General features: G+C 56.8%; 6 protein-coding genes across 6 annotated transcripts; 3 read left to right on the top strand and 3 right to left on the bottom strand.

The window, feature by feature from the left end:
- Positions 1-842: 842 nt before the first annotated feature.
- prpL6 (plastid/chloroplast ribosomal protein L6) lies at positions 843-2,189 on the bottom strand. The gene is made up of 6 exons (XM_002950285.1): positions 2,026-2,189; positions 1,904-1,957; positions 1,744-1,814; positions 1,604-1,664; positions 1,420-1,524; positions 843-1,118 (listed from the first exon to the last, which is right to left on the bottom strand). The coding sequence occupies exons 1-6, from the start codon at positions 2,176-2,178 to the stop codon at positions 942-944; spliced, it is 621 nt and encodes a 206-aa protein (XP_002950331.1). The 5' UTR covers positions 2,179-2,189; the 3' UTR covers positions 843-941.
- Positions 2,190-2,641: 452 nt separating this feature from the next.
- Positions 2,642-10,206, top strand: VOLCADRAFT_104716 (uncharacterized protein; the record flags this gene model as incomplete). The annotated part of the gene is made up of 13 exons (XM_002950412.1): positions 2,642-2,722; positions 2,929-3,053; positions 3,608-3,764; positions 4,480-4,625; positions 5,006-5,235; positions 5,706-5,922; positions 6,466-6,870; positions 7,319-7,478; positions 8,014-8,138; positions 8,514-8,796; positions 9,138-9,204; positions 9,698-9,845; positions 10,042-10,206. Exons 7-13 carry the CDS (start codon positions 6,703-6,705, stop codon positions 10,204-10,206), a joined length of 1,116 nt encoding a protein of 371 aa, XP_002950458.1. The 5' UTR covers positions 2,642-2,722; positions 2,929-3,053; positions 3,608-3,764; positions 4,480-4,625; positions 5,006-5,235; positions 5,706-5,922; positions 6,466-6,702.
- Positions 10,207-11,444: 1,238 nt separating this feature from the next.
- Positions 11,445-12,904, bottom strand: VOLCADRAFT_104715 (uncharacterized protein). The gene is made up of 7 exons (XM_002950284.1): positions 12,853-12,904; positions 12,699-12,770; positions 12,476-12,624; positions 12,336-12,392; positions 12,175-12,254; positions 11,964-12,078; positions 11,445-11,803 (listed from the first exon to the last, which is right to left on the bottom strand). The coding sequence occupies exons 2-7, from the start codon at positions 12,764-12,766 to the stop codon at positions 11,763-11,765; spliced, it is 510 nt and encodes a 169-aa protein (XP_002950330.1). The 5' UTR covers positions 12,767-12,770; positions 12,853-12,904; the 3' UTR covers positions 11,445-11,762.
- A 1,320-nt stretch (positions 12,905-14,224) lies between these two features.
- Positions 14,225-16,573, top strand: VOLCADRAFT_60325 (uncharacterized protein; the record flags this gene model as incomplete). Its single annotated transcript, XM_002950411.1, has 4 exons — positions 14,225-14,321; positions 14,848-15,002; positions 15,574-15,676; positions 16,224-16,573. Coding segments are annotated over 4 exons (705 nt in total), but the record flags the coding sequence as incomplete, so codon positions are not given.
- A 2,121-nt stretch (positions 16,574-18,694) lies between these two features.
- VOLCADRAFT_109766 (uncharacterized protein) lies at positions 18,695-22,387 on the top strand. Its single transcript, XM_002950410.1, has 7 exons — positions 18,695-18,941; positions 19,671-19,798; positions 20,183-20,237; positions 20,561-20,676; positions 21,433-21,519; positions 21,887-21,961; positions 22,306-22,387. Exons 1-7 carry the CDS (start codon positions 18,701-18,703, stop codon positions 22,363-22,365), a joined length of 762 nt encoding a protein of 253 aa, XP_002950456.1. The 5' UTR covers positions 18,695-18,700; the 3' UTR covers positions 22,366-22,387.
- Positions 22,388-24,493: 2,106 nt separating this feature from the next.
- VOLCADRAFT_104713 (uncharacterized protein) lies at positions 24,494-26,713 on the bottom strand (the record flags this gene model as incomplete). The annotated part of the gene is made up of 4 exons (XM_002950283.1): positions 26,432-26,713; positions 25,868-26,257; positions 25,150-25,572; positions 24,494-24,784 (listed from the first exon to the last, which is right to left on the bottom strand). Exons 1-4 carry the CDS (start codon positions 26,588-26,590, stop codon positions 24,494-24,496), a joined length of 1,263 nt encoding a protein of 420 aa, XP_002950329.1. The 5' UTR covers positions 26,591-26,713.
- Between the last annotated feature and the right edge of the window lie 342 nt (positions 26,714-27,055).

Genomic DNA, 27,055 nt, shown 5'->3' with positions numbered 1-27,055 from the left:
TGTTGCATAGCCCGTGTACGTTACGTGAACGGTGTAGTGTGTGCGATTGATTCCGTACGGTACGGCACCGTGTTATGCCAGAGAAGGCAATGAAGCAGAGTTGTTCCTCGAGTAGGGCGACCTGATGGCCAGCTACCTACTTTCAAAAAGGGTATCACATGGCCTTGTTGGGGGTATTCAAACATTTGGGTTTCTTCCATATGCTAGCGCAGGGCAAGTCGCAACCCATTAATGGCCTTGGGCTGAGCAATGCATGCAGATCGCCCATGGCAGCTGCGATATAGGTTTGGGCCCCCAACATGGGCTATAGTGCACTGCTGAAGTATGACCTTTACTCTCAACGCAACATGCATACCATGCCAGGAAGCGCCGCCGGCTTGCCTGATATGTCAGCTGCGTGTCCACCGCTGGCGAATTACATTCAGTGGGTGCGTCCAACCCACGGCCACGTCCATACAACAAGATCACCCCAGGTTGCGCCTTGTCACCCCAAGCAGCACGCACACCTCCCCATGCCGGCGCTACACACCCGCGTTCTAAACCTCCTTCCTAAACACGACACCGGTCGTGGTCGGGGACCATGATGGACATCGCAAGGCGAGGATCGCAACCAGCACGCACGCGTGCAAAAAAAGCCGGAAGCATAAGAACAGCCTCACAGACATGGTCAACCAGATACTAACACAGTCAAAACCACCAGCGCCTATCTGCGTGTCCATCCGGCACATGGCGACACACGCCGACTAGCAGGAGGAGTGCGATTCCGTTCCCATGCCAGTCAGGCGCACTTTCAAATGGCAAACGGAGTCCAACAGCCATGCAGAGTCTATCCCGCGGCCGCCGAGCCAAGCAGATAGCCAAAAAACATCCTCCACAGCACGGAACTACTGCTGAGTCTGCACTCCAGCAGAGCATGTAAGCAGTCAGGTTGCTGCCCCTGCTTATTTCTTCTTGCCGCCAGCACCCTTGCCTTCCTTGAGCTTGATGAACTCCCCGGCGTACCGGATGCCCTTGCCCTTGTAAGGCTCAGGCGGGCGTTGCCGGCGGATGGTGGCGCAGAAGTCGCCCACCTGCACCTTGTTCGCTCCAGAGACGACCAGCGTGGTGTTCTTCTCCACCTACAACAGCGATGCCGATAGAGCAAGGCAGAGGTATAGACCGACGTTGGGGAAGAGTTGCCGACCGGAAGCTCAGCGACAGCAAGAAGCCTGCTACAGCTACGATGGAGCATGCTGTTGCCGTTTTTACGCGCAGTGGTTATACTCAACATAAGCCATGGCAGCTGCGGCTTGGGCTATGGACCAGCTCCCAGTCCCGAGATGGGCCCTGTGCAAAACCCATCCCTTGCTACCCACACGTCCCTCATGCCACAACGACAAGCTAGCTTAACGAGCCCTATCTACCCCCGTGGGAACTTACAGCGACTTTGAGCCCCTCCGGAATTTCCAACACACGTGGCTTGCTGTACCCAACGTTCAGGGTCAGCTCCTTGCCAGCGACGCTCGCACGGTAACCCGTGCCCACCTGCCACACGCGCCAGGCATGCATGCATTCATGACATGGCGACCAAATGGTCAAGCGCGCAACCCTCAAGTGAGCGTACCATTTCCATCCGCTTCTCAAAGCCCGTCGAGACACCAATAACGATGTTGTTTACCAGGGTCCTGAGAGAGTACCATTCAAGTCAGCCATGCGGTTGCTGATATTCGAGAGGCGGACATGGACGCCTGCAGGATCGCTCACCGGTTAAGACCGTGTTGAGACATCGCCACGCGGTCATCTCCAAGCTTTGTAATTTTCAGTTTGCCGTCCACCTGCCGGGCAAAGCAAATTCATCGCCCGATGAATTGGGCTGCCATATTCTCGTGGCTGGCAAAGGACCCCGCTCTGCTGAGCCGCGCACCTGCTCAACCTTTACCCGCGGCGACAGCAATTGCTCAAGAGCGCCATTGGGACCCTGTGTAGGTGAAAAGGTTGGTAAGCACGGTGAAGACGCTAGCGCACGTGTGCGGCCTGAAAGCTGACCTTCACGCGAACGAGGTTGCCCTCTAGCGTGACAGTAACACCCTTAGGCACGACGATAGGCGCACGCCCAATACGCGAATCCTTGCAGACAACAGTCAGGCGACGCCGGCTAGCCGCCGCCGCGCGGAAAGGCTGGACACGCTGGGCCAGCATCCTTATATCCTAGTAATAAAGGAGTAAAAAATGGTGCTGCAAGCTTAATTGTGTTGGGGCTCTCCAGGTTATACTGCATCCGTACGATTGGGTGACAATTCCTTCTGGCATGGAGAAGCTTTTATTATCAACAGTACCTATTCTCATTACCTTGATCACCTACGCATGCACATTCCTATGCCGTAGAGTCATTCTGTATAGGTTGCTGTTGAGATGGAGAAGCGCCAAGCGGAGGGATCCACGGACGAGACTGCTCCTTTTGCAAAACGCGGGAGGTAAGCAATCTTTTTCAACCTGATCGGGATTAGGATGAAGACAAATGTGTGCCGGTAATCCCGGTCGCAGCAGTTGGCCACCCTCCAGCTTTGCGGCCTTATGGCCTATTATTGGTGCTTTGAAATGTGACTTGCTCATGCGTTGTGATCCATGCCGTCCTTGCCCATGTCGTCACGGCACCGCGCAGGTGGGACTCGGGACCAGCACCGGCCACTGTGCCCAACGCTGCCGCTTCAGCAGCAGCCCTCGCGGCAGCGGTTGCGGCCAAGTATGCTCAGCCCCCTGCAGCTCGCCCCGCGGGCCTCGTGCCCGCCGTTCCTGCCGCCCACCTCCCAGGCGCTCCAGGCGCACAGCTACCCGCAGCAGCAGCGGCAGCAGCAGCAGTAGCACAGGCCGCTGCAGCAGCGCTGCAAAAGCTGCCGCTTTCACCGCCGGGAGCAGCGCCCGCCGCTGCTTCTGTGACGGGGCCGGCAGCGTCGGCGCCACCGGCAGCCCCAGCGGCCCGGGCTGCGCTGAACCTGGAGGCGCTCGAGAAGGCAAAGAAGGCGCTGCAGCTACAGAAAGAAATCCAGGAAAAGCTCAAAGCAAAGCTTCCGCAGGTAGCTCGAGTAACTCCGCCCTAGGAAGGGGGAACTGGAGAGGGGAGAGATTCTGGCTCTGAGACCTATAATCTTCTGGCAAACTCTACTAGGCATCCGAGGGGCTGGGGTTAAGGACGGAAAGCCAACCGGATGTGAATTCCAAGCTTTGGAAGTAGCAGTTTCCTTCATGCCACCAGCAGCAGGAGGAGCAATCTCCGGGCAGGTCGCCCTGGGGTTGGGCCCTCTATTTGCGCAGCAGTCACTCATAATGCCTTGGCTAGGGTGTCGCTGCCGGCTCCCATCCAAGTATGAGATGTGTATCAGGTCTAGGGAGGGTGGAGGGTGCATGACATGGATCTGCGGCAGCAGCCGCCCCTTGGTGCTCTAGGCGGTGACAGCTATTCCAGGAGCAGGTGATGCCCAACGTAGGTCTGTGAGCAAGGCATTCATCAATGCTGTGTGACGGCAGAGAAGAGCAGCACACCGTCGCTAAGGGCAACCCGCCGCCAGTAAATGTCTTCAAAACACCATGATCAACACACGAACGCCACCCCGATTTCACTAATCCGCAGCTCGCCGCTAAGGCTCCGACTGCAGCTGCGGCGAGCTCTGCTGTACCATTACCGACAACGGCGGGAGCCGCGGCGGGATTGCCTGTCGCCGTCGCTGCGAACGGTGCCGCCGCCGCCGCCGCAGGGCCCGCTGTTGCGGTTGCTGCCGTAGCCCCAGGTGGGATCGTTTGGCTTCGGGATTGGGGCTTCGGAGCGGGCTTCTTCAAGGACCGGCGCGCGTCGTGGCTGGCTAGCGGACGATAGTTGGCTGGCGGGATAGCGCATTGTCTCTTGAGGGGTTGGGGATTTTGTGAGCATTTTACGTTTGTGTGAGGAAGGGCGTTGTGGAAAGCACTACGCTCGTGGACACGAGATTTTTGGTCTTCCCTCCAAATTGACAAATAGAAGCGGTTTGACTCGACTGGACGTGCACCTCCTCCATTGATTTAAAAGTCATAGCTTATAAAGAATAATCCTCCGGCGTTTGGCGTCCTCCTGGATGAATCATGTCCCTTGCACATGCCAGATGTCCGCCCTTTTCTACCCCGCCCTTGTCCGCTTGACCAACTCAGCGACCCCTTTTGCGGCACTTCCGTCCCCTCTCCTACTACACTCTTGCCCTGGCAGCAGTTTCACTCGTTCGTGGTTCGTCTTTCCCCTCCCCTCTTTTCCTGATCGCTTCACCTTCCTTGCTGCCATCCCCCGATCCCAGTGTATACCGCTGCTGCTTGATGTCGCACCGCCGTTGCTGCTGGAGCTGTTGTGCCTGAAAAACAAACAAATATGTCTCCTCCTGTACGCCACATGCGCGGCCACCGCTGCTCTAGGGCTGTCATTCCTGATTGACGTTGCTGTTGTGCATGCATGTCGTTGCTGCTCCGAATCCCGCACAGGTGTGGTTTCGGTGCGGCCCGCACTGGGCCCCGGGGTGCGTCTGCCTGGCGTACCGGCCTCTCTTGCTGCAGCTGCGGCGGCGCTGCTGCCGCCTGGGGGAGCTACCCCGGCCCCGGGGGGACTGGGACTTGGGCCTGGGGGCAAGGTGCGTCGGATGGATGAAGAGGGGGGGGCTAGCTTGGTATGTTGTTGGCATTAGTGCATCAATGCGTTGCTCGGCTTTCCTCTGTGGCGAGGAGATTAGTTCACAGAAGGGGTGTAAATCGCGGCATGTTGGGGTGTGGTGTGGTGCCACTGGCAGTAGCGTAGCCCCACAACTATGAGCACAGACACTACTGCCACGCCAGGTGTAGGCGCTGGGGAACGAAGCGGACAGCAGTTTTGTCACAGTATGTTTCCCACCGCTTTTCCCTTGTACACGCAACGCACTGTGAGGCATTGTGCACTGCACCTGGGGCGTCATCACACCACCCACCCACCACCCACCCATCCGCCTATCCATGCACCCTCCCATGCACTCATCAGCCCATACAGCCATCGCTGCTCCCAAACGAACCCCAGGCTGCCGGCATCGCCAGCGTGCTGCCCTCGCCCTCCCTGGCTGCACCGGCTGCCAAGGAGGAGGAGGAGGACGACCGCTTCTATGACCCGCAGCTGGTCCGGGGCGCGGCGGCGCGCCGCGGCGAGCGCCGACGGCGGGCGGGGTTCGATTTCGTGCATGAGGGCCGCTTCCAGCGGGAGGCTGAGCTATTCAGGTGAGGGGGAGGAGCGGACAGCTCCAGCTCCGACAGTTCACTCCCCTGTCTTCCCTCTTTCCCCTCATACTTCAATCCCTATGGTGCCTTGAACGAACGGAGAGAAAAGGGATTTCCCTTAGCGCACGTGCGCTTCGTCTTCCCCACATCCCCCCCCCACACACACACACCGATGCGGCCGCATCTTGGAACACGTTTTCTTAGCGGGCTAGGACCGCCTCTGACACGCACCTGGTGCTCGTCTACTCCATGACGTATTCTTTCCCTTCCGTCACTTCTGCCGACACCCTATACATGCCGACACCCTATACATGCCTTCATCCATCGTGTAGATTCCCGCAGCAGTTCGTCATTCCCGCAGCAGTTAGTGTACATCGGTGCTTTGGACGCGTCCGCAGTTTTCCCTTTCTTTGACTTCATTTTATCGTACCATATTATCGTATTATGACAACCCTCCCACACGTCCGCAGGCTGAAATCCCATTTGGGTGCTGCGGGTTTCCGTAAGGGCGGCCCCCGGGTGAATGGACCGCTGCTGACGCACTACGGCGGTGCGGCGGCCGACCCCAACCGCGTACCGCTGGGTGCTGGGGCGGCCGCGTTGGACGCTAACTCTGTGCCGCTGGGGGTGCGGGACAAGGCCGCGGCGGCGGCGGCTGCACCCCGGGAGGCAACTCCGGCTCCGGAGGTGGGTCGGTGGGTAAGCGGCGTACGATGAGCCCCCAAGGGCACACGGCAGCGAGTGTGGGAAGCGCTTGGCGGCGTGTTGGGCTTTCGGAGGGTGTTTAGGGATGCGGTTGGATGGGTGGGCGTGTCATTATGCTTCGTCGTATCCCCACATGCGTATCCCCGTTCCCTGCCCCCCCCCGCAGGTATGACACATTTCCAACTCTTACTGCCTCCTACTCGTACCGGGCCCCTCCCGCGTATTTCCTTTCCCGTCTCACCTGACTTCACCTCCCCCCGCGCCTTCGCATCCCCCCCAGCAGAGGGTGCTTGGGAGGTTGTCGGCAGTTGGCTCTCTGCCCCCTCCCCCCGCGCATCATCATTGGATTCCTCGCTGCCCTCCCCCCCCACCAGTCTACCCTTCCCATCAGCTTCACTCGTTCGTGGTTCGTCTTCCCTCCGCTCCCTCCCCTTCCCGCGCACGATACACGTCCCACATACCATCCCCTTCTCCCCCTCCCCCCCCCACACACACATTCACACTCCCACCTACACACATGCACAGGCCGAGCCTGTCCCTGCAGTGGAGTGGTGGGACCGGGGGCTACTGGCCCACGCCTCCCTGGAGCAAGATGTTCCCGAGCTACCTGCGGAGGCTCACGCAGCTGTCCTGGAGGCCTTGTTCCTGCGGGGCCGTCGCAGTGGGGGGGACGGAGATGGGGATGGGGAGGGGGACGAGGACGATGAGGGGGAGGGGGAGGCTAGGGGTAAAGCCGGCCGGGAAAGGAGCTTGGATGCGGACATGGCGGATGTGGGAGGAGGTCAACAGGAGCATGAGGAAGAGGGGGAGGGCGGGGGGGGCCGCCAGCGGGGAGTGGAGCTGGCGGCGGCGGCGAGGGCGGCCGTTCAGAAGGCGGCTCTTGCGGCGGCGGCGGGGCAGCTTGGGCCGTTCCTGCTTAAGGAAGCCAGGGTGGGTGATTTGCTGGGTTGGAGCGGTAGGGGTAGGCGGTGGAGCGGAACGAGGAGGAGGAGGAGGGACAAAGCTGTGGTGTTAGATTCTTTGTAGTCCTGGCTCGCGTGCATCTGTTGAGCCGCGGCTGTGGTTGAATGGGTGAAGGTGCGTCGCGCAAAAGTGGGTGAGGGAGCGGAACCGGGGATGGTTCGAGGCCCAGTTTATGGAGGTGGGGGGAGTCTGTGGTTGCGTGTGTGCGCCGCAGTCAAAAGAGGGCCTTATGAATGGAAATCCCCTTACTCAGGTTCATCAACAGGTATCCATCCTTGTTCCCAACCCTGCGCGTCTTCTCCTTGCCTTTTCTATATAATAGACTCTTCTACAGCTTCAACCTTTGAACGTTGAAAGGCCACAGGTCCATTACAAAATCTCTTCATTTCTTATTCCCGCTATCTCCTCGCTGCAGATCACTATCTACGTGGAGCATCCCGTGCCGCTGGAGCCGCCCGCCGAGGCGCCCCCTCCTCCCCCCCAGCCCCTGAAGCTCACCCAGAAGGAGCTCAAGAAGCTGCGCACTCAGCGGCGATTGGCGCGAGACAAGGAGAAGCAGGAGCTCATTCGGCAGGGTGGGTGGCGTTTGGCCGGCTGCCTGTCAGCCGTGTTGGGGTGGCAGATAGGAGGGATGACTGGGCTGTGTCTGCCTGGTAGGCTGGCGGGGTGTTGGGTATGTGCTGCATGAAGGTGCGGACTTGGAGGAAACGGGAAAGGCGGCGAAGGGGTGGCTGGACGTGCGGGTAACAGTCATATGTGGTTGGAGCGATGCTGCGCGCAGGGCCACTGCTTTCTCCGCTCGGCGAAACAAAATCGATCACCCCTTGTTTGGGGGATGTCTTTGTTCGGCGACCACATCCCCGAACTGCACGCTACCAACATGCACTCTGCAACATCCTCCTCCTGAACTCGCCTAAACTCCCGCCCTGGGCCCCCATCTACTCTTTTCCCCCTCTCCAGTCCTGCTTCTTGTACACTCTTTTCTTGGCAGGAGCTTCACTCGTCCGTGGCTCGTCTTTCCCCCCCCCCCCACACACACACACAACCTCCTCTCTGCGGCAACTCCCAACCTCCTCATCTCACCGCTGCAACCTGCAATCTGCTGCCCAGGTCTGTTGGAGCCGCCCAAGCCCAAGGTCCGCATCGCCAACCTGCACCGAGTGCTGGGCACGGATGCGGCTCTGGACCCCACGGCGGTGGAGAAGGAGGTTCGCAAGCAGATGGCGGAACGACAGGTAAGGGGGGGCCCCATGTCAAGTCGGGAATTACATGATGATGATGCAAGGATAAACAGGAAACAAGTGCCGAGGAGTGTGCTTGGCAAAGTGGCAAAGAGGAAGAGGGGGAGAGGAAGGGGCGTAGGGAGGGAGGAAGGGTGCTTTGCGCGGGAAGCTGGGACGAGCAAGGAAGTGAAGTTGCCACTTGCCTGTGTGGTCATTGACGCGATGACTACAATAAGTCCTTTGCGAGCTTTGTGTGGAAAGTTGAGAGAGGAGCCTGTAGCACCGAGGGCCTTATCCGTGCCTGCCTTTCTTAGGCTTGGACTGAAACATGGCCCTTGTCCCTGTTACTTCTTTTCCCCCCCCCCCAAACTTACCACTACCCGTCAGGCTGCACACGACGACCGCAATCTGGCAAGGAAGCTGACACCAGCAGAGCGCAGGGAGAAGAAGCTGCGCAAGCTCTTTGGTGCGGCGGCGGTGGAGACGGGTGTTACGGATGTAGGCGCGCGCGGCACGGGCGCGAAGCGCGGCGCTGCGGCAGCGGCAGCTGCCGCTGCCGCTGCGGCGACGGGCGTGGACGTGATCTGCAGCGTGTATCGAGTGGGCCGGTTAACAGACCCACAGCATCGTTTCAAGGTGGACGCCAATGCACGGGAGAATCACATGACAGGTGGGTGTTGGGGCGGGAGGGGGCTAGGTGCTGTTGGACCCTAAGAGGCAAGCAAAAGCTAGGGGCTGGCTGACTCGAGGCTGTGGCGGAGGCGAGGAAGGAATCGCATCCGGAAGGTTGCTTTTCACGACGTCGCGGTTCAGTCTGCGCTGGCTGGAACAGAGTGACCGGAGGATTTTGAAAATGCCTTACCCTGCTGTGCCTTGCTTAGACCGCGCATCCCCGGCCGCGTTTTGGAGATGGTTGAAAAGCACCGTTTGCTTCAGGTTGTTGACGGCCCAAGGCATGTGGCAGAATCATGAGATCCTCTTTGAGAAAATCCTTCTCTTTGGTCCTCTCAGGCATCATGGTCGTCAGCGACGAATTTTGTGTGGTGGTGGTGGAGGGCGTCGAGAAGGCCACACGCAGGTGCGGATGTGGGGACTGGGAGGAGATGGGGAACGGAGCGGTATATGCGGTGGTGGCCCCCGAGGGCGGCCAGGGGGGCCAGTGCTTCTAGCATCGACCTCTGCCAATCCTATAAAGAACCCAAGGGGGGGGAGTTCGATCCTACGTTGCTGTAACCCGCTTGCGGAGATCTTTGACCGCTTTGAGAACTGGTTGCAAAGGATTGCGGAAACGAGGTTAGTTTCACCCGGTTGAGGGCTGCTCAGGGCACTAAGGGTCTAAGACTAGGGAACCCAAGGCTGGGTGGGGTTGTTGCGATCCATCACTAATTCAAGCGATAGTCGCGAACGGCCTGCCGGAGGACTGCTTAGGGTTGGGGACCAAAATGGAACGTGTTACCGTTCAGCCAGCATAAGTTGCTAATAGCATGGCTTGTAGAGCTGGATGAGGCGATGAGGGCAGTGGGTCTACGTCGGTCGTGTGGTCTTTGTGCTGTTGCCTGCTGGCGGGGCAGGTACACGAAATTGATGATGAGACGCATCGATTGGTCGACGGCGCCGGCGGCGGGCCGACCCGCGGGCCGCGACCCCAACGGTGACGCCGCCATGGACGACGCTGACGAGGACGAGGAGGACCGGCCACCGCCCAACGTCTGCACTCTGGTGCGTAAGGGCCACAGTGTGGCACTCGCAATGCCCAGGGGGGTCAGGCCATAACGGAGCGCCCGCCTGCTTGGAGCGTCCATGTCCTTGCTTAAATCCCCCGAACCCGACTTCATGTCATAAACGTGATTATGACGAGCAAAATTCTGCGCTGCTTGCCGCTGCCTTTATGTTTGTTTGCTGCGGCCCCTGCCAGGTGTGGCAAGGCACTGTGCTACGCCGTGCATTCAACGGCTTCCGTTCCGAGACTGTCCGCTCCGCCGCGGCCGCACGACAGCTGCTCGAGGATGCGGGCGTGGTGCACTATTGGGATGCCGCAGCGGGCGCTGCAGAAGGGGAATCAGTGCCGTACACCATTTAGGGCGTTTGGCATTGATATGTCCGGGGTGATGCCTGGGTGTGTGGTGGCAATCAAGACAGGAAGCAGGACTGTTATGATATCTGCGGAGCCGCTGTTTTCTGCCCTGTTATCGAACTGCGGACTAAAGTCCGCCGACTCCCGGACAGACGATGCCGAGTGGAGGCAGGGTAAGGGCGGTGCGGAAGTCTCAAGGAGGTGTCCACAAGGGCCTGATTTGAGAGGTGTGCACGGCATCTTGTTGTGTAGCAGCAGCAGGACACGTGCAAAGCCAGGTTTGACCGGAGCGGTATTGCCCCGTTTTGTACGTAACATCATCACGACATCAAGTTGCAAGCGCTGTTGCCTTTTCTTCAATGGTTACCTATTTCTTGTTGCTTCCTTTCTTCTGAGGTCCGTTGCAACGGACCCTTATCTTGCACGGTTTCAAGGGGAAATAGCGTTTACTGTGACTGGAAGTTGGCTGCCAGCCCTTGTAGTGCTTGAAACTCATAGCAGATCTATCCGGATCGCAGAGGCAAGCTGCGCTGTCAGCTACACATGTGGCCAATGGAAGAAAGAAGTCGGCATGAATAGTCTGGGGATACCTGCCGGAATGGAAGGACCTCCTGACGTCAATATGGGAATTCGCATAGTTGGGCAAATTACACCGTGCCGCCTGTGTCACATTCCTCATGCGTTGGGGCGCCGCGCTGCAACCAGGACGCCATCGCCTTGCAGACAGGGCTCGGGAGAACATGCTTCTTGTCCAAGAAATGATGCCCGCCGGCTACCCCTCTGTGCTAACTGTCAAAAATGCCAAGTTACTGCGAACATACCCCCCCATCATACCATCAGCTCTGGAACACAGTGCTAAAGATAAATGCCTAAAAGCTTGTCGTTGGCCTTGGGATTTGCCATGAAGTCGTACGGCGACTGCTGGGAAATTACTGCCCGGCAGTCACGATCCCAGAGCGACTCACCTGGTTTCCGCCTGTACCAATCCTTGTTGTACACAGACCCCGTGCCGCTTCTCAATGGACGTGGCTGCTGCACGTGCACTCCTTACACTTCGGAAATCGCTAAGCTCTTTAAACGCCATCAATTGAGCAGAAGCGGCTGGATTGAGATAAATGCAGTTACAGTGCAAAAAGCGTTGCCCCCACACTGCCACGCCTGCCTGTCGGGGCCGTACACAGTCGCGCTGCTCATCCATGCTACATGCCCCTTGCAATAAGCCCCTTCCAGCTTCAGGCGCACATGCGGCCGCAAAATAAACAAGGGATTTGAAACTTACACAGCGATACCCAACCTGACTACCCGGCCTGGCATCCGGCCATTTACGGCCTGCCTTAGTTTCAACCCACCAACCAAAACATTTTTGCTCTGTCCCGCACAACAGCTTGGCACAAGCCCTGCTACAGCGACATTGTCGCGGAATGCATTGCCGTGTGACAGGTCCTGCACCGCTGCTGCCCCTATCGACGACCCGCTCACTGTCCTGCGTGGTTTCAAAAACCAGCCAAACATCACACCGACATAGCGGCAAGCCATCCGCACCAAACGCGGTGTCCCGGCCATTATGCGGCGGTGTCGAAGTTCTCCACAAGGTCCGGCACGTCTGCACAAAGAAAGGGACTGGGGTTCAGAGAACATATGAGTACCAGTTGTACGCCCAGAGCCCCAAATGGGAAGCCCATGCCCGAAGTCATGGCGCCCAAGCCAGCGAAAGAACGCAGGACATGTATAGTCGTGGCCACGAGACCCCAAAGCATGCCTACCGTCGTCGTCGCCACCAGCCGCGGCACCGCCAGCTGCCGGAGCCCCCATGCTGGCAAGGCCTCCAAGGCCTCCAAGGGCCCCAAGGCCGCCGGGAAGGCCACCCACAGCACCCAGCTGCAGTGGACAACCGTGCAAATCCCGCGTTAAAAAACCGCCGTACGATACACGTCATGCACCTGTAGTTCCCCCAATCGAAAGGTGGTGAAATACCTGCTGCATCATCTTCTTCAGATGCACCAGGCTGTCTGGCCCCATCTGGTTCAGAATTCCAGGCAGCAACTCTTGGATTTCTGTCGGCGACACGGATTCCGTTAAAACAATCCACATGTGCATCCACACAGCTTTGGAAAACAGTCTAGGGAGCTACTTACTCTTTTGCTGTGACGGACCGCTGATAACATAGGTATTGGCGGCAATGGAGGCTTGCACTGCATGCGTGAAACAAGGACGTGAGCTGTCACTTGCATTCGCGCGGGATAGCATGATTCATGTGATCGAATTTGGACATTACCCTTGGGGTTAACAAAGTGGATGACGGTGTCGTCCTTGAAGATGTTCACCTCCTCAATGCCCGGGATAGTGTTCACGCCCAGGCGCTTAAGGGTGTTTTGCAACCGCTTATCGTCAGTGGATGTCGTCTTGTGCACAGCCTTCTTCTTTCTGTTTGTTCAGAGTAATTACAGGCGTCAGCGCCTCCCAAGTAATAAAGCAAAGCGCGCCTCCAGCCGCCGCACCTCCTGACGGAGCCCTTGCCACCGGTGCGCACGGCACCGGCCATCTTCATAAGCTTGTCGCGATCCATTTTGCTGCGCGCAGTCGGATACGGCGGAAGCCTTAAGACAAGCAAAGTCCTAACCTACTGGGCCGCGAACTGGTAAGAAAACTCACGGCGGGGTAGCGGACCCCAGAAAGGTGTACTTGGGTCCGATATTGACCCGGGCGCAGGGAAAGAGAGAAAACTGTTGTCACGACATCACCAATGTCGACTCTTGAGTCCGCAGGGCCCAGCTGGACAACACCAACCTTTGCTTAATCTTTTTTCCAGTCATCATGGTTATCATAGAAATATGATATGCAACGAAATTTACATCGAGTTCAAGAAAACATATTGCAACTATTGTCTTCTCGACGTTGTCTTGCGTTGAGGACCTTACAAGGCAGTAAAAACGTCACATGGAGCTGCAAAATTATTCCCTTGTGCTGGGGGGACTGAGCGTTGTGCTGCCGGTCTTACGGGAGTTGGTTACGCTTACATGTATGCCTTGGCCTGGTATTCTTCTTTCAACCCCAATTATGCATGAAGTCCACACACCTCCACACACCGGGCATGAGATATCTCCAACGGGGTAAAGTCCTGGACGAGCCACGGCCCCGTTCACCTGCCATGGCTTTGTACTTGGGTCAGACGCCAGCCAAATCGTTTGCGTTTCAAGCTCTCCTTTGTGCTGTACCAATACTTGTCTCCAAACACATGTACCCCGCACTTTACGCACCAACCGCTTAGCAACCTGAATCCCTGGCGTGTCATTCAATGCACGCTCGCAATGCAGATGGGTATGCAGAATGAGTACATCGGGTAGCCAATACCGTGAGTATCGTTTTCAAAGTTTGCAAGAGGTCTTCGGAGCCTTCGTCCAAGGGAGTACTCCCACAACACAGCAAGTAGATAACTTGAAGCGCTCCCTTCCCGAGAAGGGTTATGAAATTCTAAGAGAATTGCTTGGGCATCATAGCAGCGTAGCAGCCCCTGCGCCTCCTAGTCAGCAGGCCCTCGACACAAATGTCACAGCCCTTGATGCTCGGACGTGCTCTGTCTGGAGCACTTCTCCCGACGGCTCGTCTAAATGGCCCAAGGTAAAACTGGATCAAGTGCCATACAGTTTTCTGCTGCCTTTCTTGCAGCTCCTTGTAATGGAACCCCTTTGATGCCGGCAGGCTCGCGAGAGCATTCGCCGCTGCAAGCCCTTCTGCGTCTGATGCTTCACCTGAACCTTCTGCACAGGTATTATTGATTTGAGGGATTATCTATGCCAAGCGCTAAAACTGTACTAACAGTTAGTCGAATTGCTTGTCCTGTCAAGTGTTTCCTTTTCCGTCTAAGAAAGCTTTTCCTACCTTATGTCACTTATTGACCCCACACCACCGTATTATAGCTTCCTCGGAGCTCCTGACCGGCGTCTGGGAACTCCCCTGTGTTGCACGTGCTTCCCTGCGACCATCTCAGGATGCGGCCACAGATTCCGGGACTTCGGCCCCTCCAAAGCTGCTGGTGTTTGGCGGCCGCGGCTTCGTCGGCAGCAACGTGTGCAAAGAGGCCGTGGGGACGGGTCTGAGCGTGTTGGGTGTCAGCCGGAGCGGTGAGCCAAGGATTGATTTTGGTCCTGGGAAAATTGTGGTCCAGCAACTGAACAGGGATAGATCCTGAACTGCTTGCACATCTGGACGCATCTGCAGCTGCACAATGGCTCCTCTGTTGAGCGCTGCTGCCTTCATGTCAAACATGAAGGCAGCAGCGTGGGCTGGACAGCGAGGGCTGGGCAACAAGTGCGGGGTCTCTCTTGTGCAGCAGCGCATGAGCTCGTCAGCTGGAAGCTTACGGAGGCGTATTCGTGTGCGGTTGATAACATGGTTACGGTACGGTACGGTACGGTTACAACCGTTAGCTGTCCATGACCGTCTCCTCAGCTTTCACGGAAGCCTCCGCATTTGTGCTGACCTAATAACGTGTAACTTGTTACTTTGGTATTGTTGTCACAACCGTGCGCATTTGAAAACATGGCTGCTTGACATGACAAGCAAGCTTCTGCAGCGCGCCGTCGTATCTCCATTTTCACAACCGGAGATCTATACTTTTGCTGTACTCTCTGCCAACATCGCCGCCAGGTACTCCACCGCTGGTCCGGGAGCCGTGGGTGGACGCCGTGGAGTGGGTGCGGGGCAATGCGTTGGAGCCGCAAACCTTCGCCCGCCATCTGGAAGGCGCAGATGCCGTTGTGTCGTGCATCGGTGGTTTCGGGACGAATGAGGAGATGCTCAAGGTGGGTTTTGAATGGTGGGTGAGTGGAATGGTTGGACGAAGATGTTGCAGTGGGGGTTTCGAATAGATGACCGGTTGGTGCTGCCCGCGTAATGATAACCCTAGCACTATATCGGTCACGTCAGAGCCTTGCTAAGCGGTATGAAGTAAGGTGAACCCCTTCGTATCACCGGTCCAGGCCCTTGTCAAGATGTGTCCGGATGAAGACTCTGTTATCTGTGTATGCACCACCACGGCTCTTTGGCCTGGACAGCACCAGGCAACCCCGGCAGCACCAGAAACACTACCCTGCCTGCTCAGTAGCACTTCCAAGGGGGTATGCCATAGGGGATGGAATGGATGGAATTTGGGTGGAAGCTCGTGACCGGTTCGAGAACAGGCTTGATGGCTTCATGCACTCGTGCAAAACATCCCGCATGCCATATGGATGTCTGCCACATTTTCTCCGATTACACTGCGGCAATTCATATGGGTCGTGCTGCTGCGCTATACACCTCGTTCCTCGCCTTTCCACACCTTGATCACCTCGCTTGTGCACCTGGCCGTGCGCTGGGGTGCGTCTGTGAACGCAGGTGAACGGCGCCGCCAACGTATCGCTGATTGAGGCGGCGCGGGCGGCGGGTGTCAAGCGCTTCGTCTTCATCTCTGCGCACATCCCCAACATTCCGCTTATCGGTAAGATGATTGGTGTCCGGAGCCCGGGATGCAGCACCGCTCATGCACCACACATACACCCTGGCAGCTTAAGATTAGCCTTAGCCTTTTTCCTTCGGATAGTAATAGTAAGACCCAAACATGAGCATTACATGGGAATGATTCGATAATGAAGGTGTCGGAAAGTTGAATATTGACCTCATAATTCTGTTAGTAGTTAGTGGTCACCATCATTGGAGATCCCCTGGCTGGCGGGACGTCGAGCACCGGTCACTGGCCAGAAGCTGCTGGGGGTCGCGGCCCCAGGGCTGCAGGAACGGGCTTGCCAGCCCTGACTGTTACAGTCCTTGGCAGCACCCCAAAAAAAGCACTTGCAACACTCTGGCCGTTTACTTTCTCTTTTATTTCTTGCACCCAATCCCTGTATGTCTCGCTGCGCTCCGCACGAACAGCCTTGTGGGTCCTGCATCCGCCTTGCCACTGCCACCACCGCCACTGACTTGGGGGCTGTCTCCGCCATCCCGCGCCACTGTATCCCCCCCCCCCAATACACACACACACACACAAGATGCCGTTCTTGGCGGCTACATCCGCGGTAAGCAGGCCGCTGAGGAGTCCCTTCGCATCCAATTTCCCAGCACCGGTGTGGTGCTACGGCCAGGAGTCATCTACGGCGACCGGGTGGTGTCGTCCAATCTGACGGTGCCGCTGGGCTTGGCCTTCCGGCCCTTGGAGATGATGATTGAGCGGCTGGGCGTTAAGCAAGCAAAGCAGCTGTCTGGGGTGCCGCTGGTGGGGGCTGCCTTTGTGCCGCCCGTCAACGTGGAGACGGTGGCACGGGTGGCTGTGAGGGCAGCAACTGACCCGTCAGTGCCGCCCGGCGTAATTGACGTGTGGGAGCTGGCGGGTAAGGAGTAGGGCCGGAGAGTGAGCGCAGTGTGGTAGTGGTGGTGCTGGTGGGCTGTGGGAGCGAGGCAGGGGGGGCTTTGCGTGGCTTATGTGGGTGGGCGAGGGATTGAAGTCGTGAGGGCACCGGGAGGAGTCCGTTGACATGAGCCCACGTAGTGGCAGGGTGGTAGTGACAGGTTGGTTGGGTGGTAGTGGCAGGGGTGGTAGTGACAGGTTGGTTGGGTGGTAGTCGCAGGGGTGGTAGGGGTAGGAGTAGGGATAGGGGTAGGAGGAACCGCGTAAGAGGGATTAGCTTGATTAGCCTTAAGGAATAGGACGCCGTAGTCGTGATAGTGGGCGATTGAGGGCAGTTAATGGCGACGATGTGGTGTAAGGTTGTGTACACGTGTATAGCCGTTCAGTGTGTCGGTGTTGCGTCTTGGTGGTGTGAGATTGCCTTGGGCGACGCGGCTTAGAGAGCGCCTTATTTAGAGTCATCCATTGAGACAGCTGTGGCTGATAGCTGTGGCTTTGCTGTCCTACTACCATGGTAGGTAGGAGGGTGTTTTGGGGTATGATAAACAGCCTGGCAGGGGAGGGTTGGCGGGTTACGGCCCTATGTGACCCGTGTGGGAGGAAAAGGAGGGCCTGGTAGGAAGTGGCCTGGCCTAAGGAAGGGACGTGTGTGGAGTGAAGACTGCCGACTGGAACCGGATGTAATGGACCCTCTGTGTTCGTATGTACGGCATTGGTGGTTTCTAGTTCGTCGTGGTGCGAGTACAGGGTGGCTGGGAGTCCGCGTTAGCTATCCGCTGATAGGTCTGGGGCAGCGGACAGTCTGAAACATCTGCAAGGAAGAGAACATGACTTCTGCGTGAGATATATACGTCATGTACCGTGCGCCTGTACGGTAATCGTACCCAGTCATCACGCCATAAAGCAAGTACTTTAGGTTGCTTAGACGCAATTCGTGCCAATCTGCGGATCCAAACTCTTGTCTATGTCGAGTAGCTCAAATGCTCCTTAATCTGCGGCGGCGGTGATGCCGCTCATCTTGCCTTGGCGCTCTGAAGACTGGCCTGGAATGCATCCTATTAGACGGGGAGGCTGTGTGACCCAAATGATCCCGATGTGCCTTCTCAGCGCTGGACGTTCGGACCATGTAGCAGTGGTGGTTCGGACTACAGCAGTAATGAAGAGGAGCTATGCGTACGTAAATGGATGATGCGCCTAGGCTTTCCTCCTCCTGCCCTCGAGCATGTAGTCAGGGAACCGGTACAGTTCACAGCGGTCCACAGCGGCCCTCAGCTCTATAAGATAACTACGTCATGGTGGGCGCTGCTTTCGCGTTAAGGATAAGGCCCGCAGGATGATACTTACCTCGCATAATTCCCTCCCCCTGTCCCCCTTCAAAGGCAGTTTGCAGCCGCTAGGATCGATTCCGCCTGCTAGATGATCCATGGCATCTATATGCGTTGGATTAGCTTTTCCTGGCGGAATGCAAACGGGTCTGGCAGGGGCTGGCATTTCCTGGTTGACGGGTGGTTGACCGGTACTTTGCAAGGCAGGGGTGGCCATCTCCATTACGGTATTGGTTCGGCGTATTGATCTAAACGCTGTGCTCGTGAATCTCCTCTGTGAATGTCTCTCATTATGCGGAGCACGGCCTGCAAGCATACAACTGACTTGGGGCGCCCCATAGCGCAACCCCCAAATATCGCTAGCATAAAAAATATATCGGCAGATACTACAAGTAAACATATTCACAAAGCGATCGGGCTGATCGGTGGACAAAGCTGCGCAAGAATTCATGCCTTGTGTGTTTGCGTGTGCGGCAAGCCTGACCTAGAGCTTGTAGCAGTCATACCGGCTGCAAAATACGTGGAGCGCAAGCGGTCCAAGTCAGATCTCAATACATGCCGCGTCGCCGCGAGGGGGATCCAAGCTCAAATAGACTGCAGAAACGGACGCGTATCGCAACTGATTGCTGTGTAGAAAATGCAGCGTGTAACATTTCCTTATGAAACAACCCCATGCAAGTCCTCAACCCTCAAATGGAGGCAGTGTACGACGAGTTGAAGATGGTTGCTCGTCAACCAAGATCATGTCGAGAAACGATTTGGGCGCACACTAGTATTCGAGTTTCTCACAGGCAAAATGATGAAGAACGTAGCGATGGACGCCAAGCTGCGTGGGGCGCAACCCTTCCGCTCGAGCGCTGCTGCCTCAGTGGTTCCGCGTTGCCGGGTAGCAGCCAAAGCAATCTCCACTTCATCTCAGAAACAGCATCACGATGAAGCCTTAACCGCTCAGCTTGCCCGTCGGGAGCTTCTGCTGTCTGTCGCAGGGCTAGGCCTGGCGACGTGCATGCCTTCGTCGCCTGTGCATGCCGGAGAAGGTGAGTATGCAGCGTGGCTTCAATAATGTCGTATTTTATGATAATACTGAATCCTAGCATTAAAGATTGAATCGCGCGTACCCAACCCGCGGATAGAACTCCGTTTGGCATCTCCGCGCATATCTCCGCGTATTCCACAAGTGTCGCTGTCAGCCAAAGCTCCAGGCGGGACCTAAGAGTTGCGATAAAGCAGCCGTTCCGGCCGGTGTCGAACGGTTTCCTAATACCGGTGTGCTTTAATCCCCTCGTAACCTGCAACAACTCTCCTCGACGCCACCCATTTGGCGGCTCTGGGGGCTGGGGAATGTAGGTTGCGTGGGACGAACATCCATCAATACTAAGGCCTTGCACGAAATAACTGATTCTTGACAAGGTGAAGCAGGATCCCGCGGATTCTCGAGCGCTAGCACGGCTTCCTGCAACAACCCCACGAGACAGAGGGGACCAGGGGACGATGAGACGATTCATCCCCATGTCCCCACCTCCCACCGCACCCCACCCGCATCTTGGCGGCGGTAACCGCGCCCGCGTGGACATGTGGCCCGATGATGTTCCGCACGTTGCGACTGCAGCAGTAGCAGCAGCAACAGCAATTCTGGACCGACCACCCCGGCTCCTCGGCAGCAGCTGCGGACTGGCCGCCTCCCCCTGACGCCCACCCCTCTTTTGATTGTGACCGCCCTCCCCTTTCCCCCCTTTACCGCCCTTTATCGCCCTTCACCGCCGCAGAGTTCACCACCTTCCTGGGCTATGCCACCCCGCCCACCAGCTACGGCGGCTACGGCGGTAACGCCAAGGAGACCCCCAGGTACACCTTCGAGTATCCCACAGGCTGGAAGGAGGAGGTGCCCAACAAGGTGTGCTCGTACAAATCCAGATCCAGATTTCCAATTTCTTTATTAAGTTTCAACCTAGGGAAGGGGAGGATGTTTTGGGGGCCCGTGTTGAGGTTCAAGGGCTGGTTTCGGAGCTGGATGGCTTAGGGACCATAGAAGCGATGGCTGGCGGAGAATTGTCGCGGCGTTGGCTTCTCTTCGCCATTTGCCCTCACTGTTCCCCACGTCTGTCTTTTGCCATTGCTGCTGGTTTCAACTCCTCTTCTCCTCCTCCTCTTCCTCCTCTTCCCCTCCTCCTCCTTTTCCTCCTCTTCCCCTCCTCCTCCTTTTCCCCTCCTCTTCTGCTTTTCCGCGGCCCCCAATCCACCCTACGCTCTCACCCGCTCGCACATACGCCCCCCGCAGGTGGAGAAGGGCACTCAGGGTATTGATGGCCGCGTGGTGAACCCCCGCATGCGAGGTGAGATGGGGGATTACACCAACGACGAGGTGGCGGATTACGAAGTGGAAGAACGGAAAAAACCAACGTTTTCATACCGTCGTACATGCCCTAGCTATGGGCGGGAGACCCGTCCCAGGGAGTCGAAAGGAAGGGGAATGTACGGCACAAAACCCTGACTCGTCCACGCAGATTGCTTTCCCTGTAGAATTCAAGCCCTCACCCTCCTCCCGCCGTCCCCTACATTTGCCCAGCTATCATCCCCACCTAACCCTGCTATCTACTCGACCTACCCACCATACGCCCGACTAACCACCCCACCTGTTTGCCGTACGGTGTTGCAGACCAGCGAGCCTTCGTGATTACGTTGGCTCGCGCGGGTGAGGACAACAAGTCCTTCCGGCTGACCGACCTGGACTCCACCCTCAGCGGCTTTGCGGGGGCCGACTACGACCTTCAGGTGGGCAGCGAGCATGGCGACCACCAGGGGCCTCCGCCGGGAGGGTGAGGGGTGGAGTACGGCGTGGTGGCTAGTACGGCAGCATGAAGTAGGGAATCGAAGCGGTGAAAACGATTGCGAGAGGAGAAGTGTACGATTGCCGGTTTGTGTGAGGAGCCGCGTGACGTCACGTGACGTGGCGTGGCGTGTGATAGCGAAAGGTCGCACCTGGGTAACAACCTTGAGGGCTGCAGATGCATTCAACACTTTGTACGGCAGTAGCACCGATGGGGAAAAAGAGCCTTTAAGGCGCTTGATGTGGTGTGATGTCATGTCATGTGATGAGCGGATTACCTGGGATCTACTGCGGCCCTGGCCTGACAGAGGTGTTTACTTGTAGCGGTACGGAACCAGACAGACAGGCAGACAGACAGACAGGCCGTGGCCCTCGAATGAGGAAGACAAGGCTCAGATCTGTTTTGAGCTCTAAATCCGGGGATGGTTTGAGGTGTGAGTCCCATCAGGACACATCAGTGCCTGGGGAAGAAAGCGGGCCATGGCTGATTCTGTGGAGCTCCACACTCCTCGAGGGTGTTCGGGTATGGTGCGCTTGGGGGAGGTGCCCAAGCGTGTGGGTGTGGGTGCTTTTCCTCGCGTGGGTTGTCATACACTACGTTGAGGTAGTTGAGGTGCAGGCGATTTGGACAGGCATGGCGATGGCAAAGGAGTGTGCGTGTGCGACATCTGCCTCCCCCCCTGCATGGCGACCAACCTCAGGACGCCCTGTCGAGTGCGACCAACCGGACGACATCTTCTCGCGAGGTGGACGACAAGACCTTCTACGATTACGACATTGAGTCGCCGGTACGACACATTGTGTGCCTTGGCACGGTTTGTACACTGCCACGTGGTCGTTGCCTCTCTTTGCCACTGCCGTACAGGAGCCGCATCCTGCATTCCAAACGGTCAAAAAAACGTCCACCGCCACCAGCTGCCCTCCTTTTTGAGTAGAGTAGGGTGGTCCACTCCCCATTCCCGCACGCCAACCTATCGATGAACACATCTGACACGGCCGTCCACCCGCCGTGCTTCCTGCTAAATCCATTCCATTAACCCATCAGTCGCGGTTTGGTTGGTTTGGTTCGATCCAGCAGTTCCCTAAAAGTCTCCTGACGCATTTTCTCGCCTCTTTCCCCGGCCCCCCTCCCTTCCCCTTCCCTTCCCCCGGTAGGAGTACCACTACCTGGTTACTATCACAGTGTCACAAGGCAAGGTTTTCGGAGTCTTCGTGCGCAGTCCGACCAAGGTGCGTCCGAATGAGGTTTGGGGGGTGGATGGGTGGATGGGTGGATGGGAGGGAGGGAGGGAGGGAGGGAGAGGAAGAGGGAGAGCCTTTACGAGATGGAGGAGGAGGGCTACCTGGCAGGGCAGAGGGCGGGCGTTGGCTTTCCCGTCGGGGTTAAAGACGCAGCTTCATGTCCACGGTCCTAAGTGCATCCGTCATTGTGCACCACATGCCCCTGGAGCCCCCGGCTGTAGCGGCCGTGACATAGTGGGGGTTTCCGAGCTCTGGATCTAACACCCTCTCTCTCCGCCCGCCGCCTGCTGCTGCCGTCCCCCTCCCTCCTCCCCACCTTATCTGCGCGCCAGAGCTTCACCGCCAACGAGTCCAAGCTGCGGCACATCGTGGGCACCTTCCGGTTGCTGTAAGGGACCCTGCAGGCGCACGGTTGCGGCCGCGGCGGCGGCTGCTGCTGCGCCCGCGGCCCACCTTCGATCTCTCGCGACTGCCGCGCCATAGCCAGCGACAGCGGCGGCAACAACAATCGGTTGGGAAGCGATTTCTTTTTGGTTTCGGGACATGCGCTTGCACCGTGCGCGCCCTTGCTTTTGAATTTTCCGTGAGCTACCGGGTCCCAGCACTGAAGGTTTTTATGTTCTGGCGCCTTTTGGGGGCCCGCAGCGTCGCGGCGGCGGCGGCGACGACGATGATGATGATGATAGCGCAGGGGTTTTGGAGCCCTACGGTTTTCCATGTCCCCGGGCAGGGGAACCCAGACAAGGGTGAACTAAGCGGTTGTGGCGGTTCGTTGTCTTCCGGCCTGCTGTCCACGCCCAGTGAGGTGGGGGAAAAGTGTGTCTGGGGCACATCTTCAATGAAAGTTAATGAATCGTGAAGTACTTCCTGCTTGATGAATTCGAGCTTCCTGCTTGTACTAAGGCGCTCGCATTACGCCGTCTTTGTGCATCGCCTCGCCATTATGGGGAGTATGCGTGAAGGCCACATAAACATCCCTTCCTGGTAGCTATATCAGGCAACATCGAGAGATAGGGCCTGAATTGCCAGTCCGTCTAGAGGTGAGGAAGAACGGTATGGCAGCGGGATAACCATCCAGGTTCTCGTTTGTGCATCCGCTTGCCAGAACGACAGAAGTAATTGGATCACTACAGCTTTGGGAATCGTTTGTGTGAATCGAATTTCAGAAAACGTTTGAAGGGCAAGCGCGAAGTGCCACAAGGAAAATCAATTAATATTAAAAATCGGTCGTTGAGATTCATGGGGCTTAGAAATGCTGCCGCATCGCCAAACTAAAACCCAAGCATGCAGCCAAGAATTAATGACTCTAAATTCAACGTTCACGACGCATAAAGTCCTGTTTTTGTCACATCCTATACAGCATCTCATTTAGAACTCCAACGCGAACCCATGCGACAGCAACACTTATTAGTGATGATACGCTTGGCGCGCTTCACGGACAGGAAACGGGGCCCGACACGCCCTGCTCCGCCAAGGCTTCAGACTGACGAGCCTGGGCGTAACTATATAAAGCCGTGTAAATCTTACGTAGCCGCGTCTGCAACCGGCGCGTCAGTACAACTAAACCAGCAGTCGCTGCAGCCGCAGCCCGCAGGAATCTCTTCGCAACGTTTTATCAAGGACAACTTAAGGACGCATTATGCCATTGGGAAGGCGCGACAGGGAGACCAAAGCCCGAGCTGCCGCTTGTCACCTTAACATAAACGTATAGGCGAAATGGGCAGGCGTGGGGATTGGCAGAGCGTTGCTCCCCGCGCCCTTGACCCTCCATCAACATTTTTGCCCTGCTGGGGCCTCAGTCTTACCGCCGGGTATTCCTGGCTTGCATCCTGCGGCAACGAGTTTGTATAACTGACTTATAAGTTGTCGCCAGCACCGTCCTGGTCAGATGTATCTGTACCAACAACGACAACAGCAGCAATTATCAGCAACTACCTGCTCTGCTCTTAGTATGGCGGCAACTAATACTTCCCATATGCCACATGAGTCCCCTTGCTATCAGCTCTATTCACACTTTGCTGCGAGAAACTGCGCAGTCAAACAAGCGCTTCACACACACACACACAATCACTCTCTTCTTGGACTCAAGGATTAATGGAAAATGCGACACAAAATAGATTCGACTGACAAAACATGATGAGTTGCTGCTCATGCATCAACGAACATGGCGAATCAGATCTGACACTGTGAGAGGAGTACTGCGGGGGGAAATGCGAGGCAGTGAAGCTGCTGGGAAGGCGATATCTGGTGAGCCCGCCACCCCTGCTCCAGCCGTCGCTGCTGCCACCGAAGAGCAGCAAGGCCGCGCGCTGGCAAAGCGAAGTGGCGACTTAGCTTCATTCCTAACGAGCTTTTAAGAAGGCGCTTCGAATATGTGGGGTAATAAGCAAGGTCAGCCTTCGAGTCAGCGGAGCAGTTACCTCTGCTGCCTTTAAGTTGTGCTAGTATTGCTATCAACGCTTGATCCATTAATCGCTTGAGACCGTGCACAAGAATCCAAGCTCTCAAATCGCTACGGTCCTAATGACGACGCGTTCGGTCGCGGTTGAACTCTGCAAAGCCGGGGCACTGGTCCCAGGGCTCGCTGTCGAAGCCCGCCACCCAGGCGCCCTCAGCGCTCATGTCCGTCAGCATGCGGAAGAAGCCTTGCATCACGTGCTGATTGTAAAACTCCGCCAGTTGTTGCCCTACATCTTTGGATAGCTTCACGCCCGACAACGGCGGTACTCCTGCCTTGCGCCAGACCAACCCGCTGGCCGCTATCTCACGCTCCTCCTTAAGCATCGGCCTGCCGTACAGGTAACGGATGACCTGCAAGAGGCGTAGTAAGACGTGAAGGCACTGATGTCGTACTGGACATATTATTAATATCGCCGCAATAAGCTGCAACTGCTGTCCATCATGCGGATGCCACCCACGTGCGCCTTACCATCGTATGCCACTCCAATTCTTTGACATCAAATGGAATACAAAAACGAATTCCAAGACGCAGAGAAAAAATAAATACATGCGAAATTCCTCTGATCAGGTAAAGCCCACAACCAGGCCCCTGGTCGGCGACCCTCCGGCCCCCATCCATCGGTACCTCTACCCCCCCTGCCAGCCCCCCTGGTGGTCTCCGGTCTACTTAATCCGCTCCCCACTGGCGTCCGCGTCCCCTCTTCCCCCAAAAGTACCTTCTCCATCACAGGGTAACGTCGTTCATAGTAGGCCTGAGAGTCGATCAGCATCACCCTCCCGGGCTGGAAGTAGACACGCCGCCACATGGCCATCATGTAACGGTACAGACCACCCATGAACAGTCGGTGCTCCATGGGCTGCATTAGGGGTTGCGTGGAAATGTCCCGCCAGTTATCTGCCTGACACGCCACATCTGCCGGAGGACAATTTAGGGCGCGCTGCAGCGTGGCGAGCGCTTCGCGATCGCCCTGGACGGCCTCGAGGAAACCTCTGGCGAGGACGTCGATGCCCTTGTCTAGCCACTTGCCCTGTGCGTTAGACAGGCCCCATGCAGTCCGGTTGGCGAGTGGCAAGGGAAGGTCGAAGGAGTGATAAAGAGCGGGGGCACACGTGCGAGAGGCAGCCCCCGGGTACAGCCACTGTGTGAGGCGAGGCGAGGGATTTGCATGCGGCAAACCAGTTGTTTCTACATACGTTGTTACCGCCCCAGAACTGCAATCAAATAAAAATTCTTAGTGCCGAAGTTATTCAGGGTATGACTATCAACTTTACAATGTAATAAATACAATAAAAGCTCTGGATAAGCACACTGTCGGCAAACATGTGGCGCCACGGGTGGTGACCTGCCACACCCGGTACGGCCCTCCGTCCGCGAGACCACACCTAGTCCGGCTGCTTCCCCAGGGCCTGGTCAACCCGCGCCGAGCCCCCGACCTGCGTCAGCTTGTAGTGGCGGTACAGCACCTCAGCGCGCTCCACCGGCTCTCGAATCATCATCACAATCTTCGACAAGGGACTCAGCTGCTTCAGATAGAACGGGGCCAAAAAGTCGTAGGAATAATCGGGTGAGGCATCGAGCGTGAGCTCCGAACTGCCCCGGGAGGCCAGGCATTCATTGAACTCGTCAGGGCCGACTCTGCTGCAGGGGTGGTTCAGCAGCTGAAGGTACTCGAAGTAAAGGGGCTGCATTGGCACCAGCTTGCCTTCAATGCCGCCCCGATTGAGCATCGAGGGCTCCTTAATGGCATTGAGCGGAAATGGCGGGTCGGGCCGTCCTGGCGCGTTGTTGACATCCTCATCGGTGAGCTGCTTGTAGAGGTCCGTCTACTCCGGGAAAGAGCGAAGCAAGCATTAAGGAAAGGCAAATAGCGAAAATAGGTATTTAATAAAGGATTTAACTAACAGTGCTGCAATCCAATGGACTTAAGGAAGAGCTGAGTGGAAACCTTTCTCGACGTGCGTACTAGCAACAACAACAGTCGACGAAATGTTGCGTACCGTGCCACCTTTAGCCGTTCCAATGATAAGAACACTTGGAACAGCGTCCAACTGGTTTGGCATGAACACCTCCTGTGCCGAGGCTGGTGCAAACGCTACGGCCGCTGCAAGGAAAATTGCAAGGAATGCTTTGCGACATCGATTTACACACTTAGCCATTTTACTGGTCTCGCCTTTCGCTGGTGTGCTAGAAAGATCAATGATTTGAATTAATTTTTTGAGCTTCAGATAGGTACTTCAATGCATGTTTTTATTCGTCGCCCTCTACTAACAAGTTCGCATCGTTAACCAGTGCTGTCTTTTTTGGTGACAGATGGAGGCTTAAGCTATGGTGGGCGGGGTTAGGGTCCTCCTTAAGTGACGTACCTTGGACGAGAAGGTGGCATCGTGGCTTCAATATCTTTCCCTGTAGTTTTGGAGCGAGCCGAATGAGAACTTCATTAGGAAGGCTATTCCAAGAAGATCGCATATAAGTGCATGTGATTCCAAGCTCAATAGAGAAAGCCCCAACTGCGTAAAGGGCTCGCACTGTATTACCGCATGCCAGGTTGGGGGTAAGTGATTTAACGACTTCTTTTGCCTACCACTGCTTTAATCTTTGCATGGAGGCAACCGGAAGGATGG

Source organism: Volvox carteri (genome assembly GCF_000143455.1).
Source record: "Volvox carteri f. nagariensis unplaced genomic scaffold VOLCAscaffold_18, whole genome shotgun sequence".
Taxonomy (NCBI): Eukaryota; Viridiplantae; Chlorophyta; class Chlorophyceae; order Chlamydomonadales; family Volvocaceae; genus Volvox; species Volvox carteri.
This window is presented reverse-complemented; position numbering and strand designations above follow the sequence as displayed.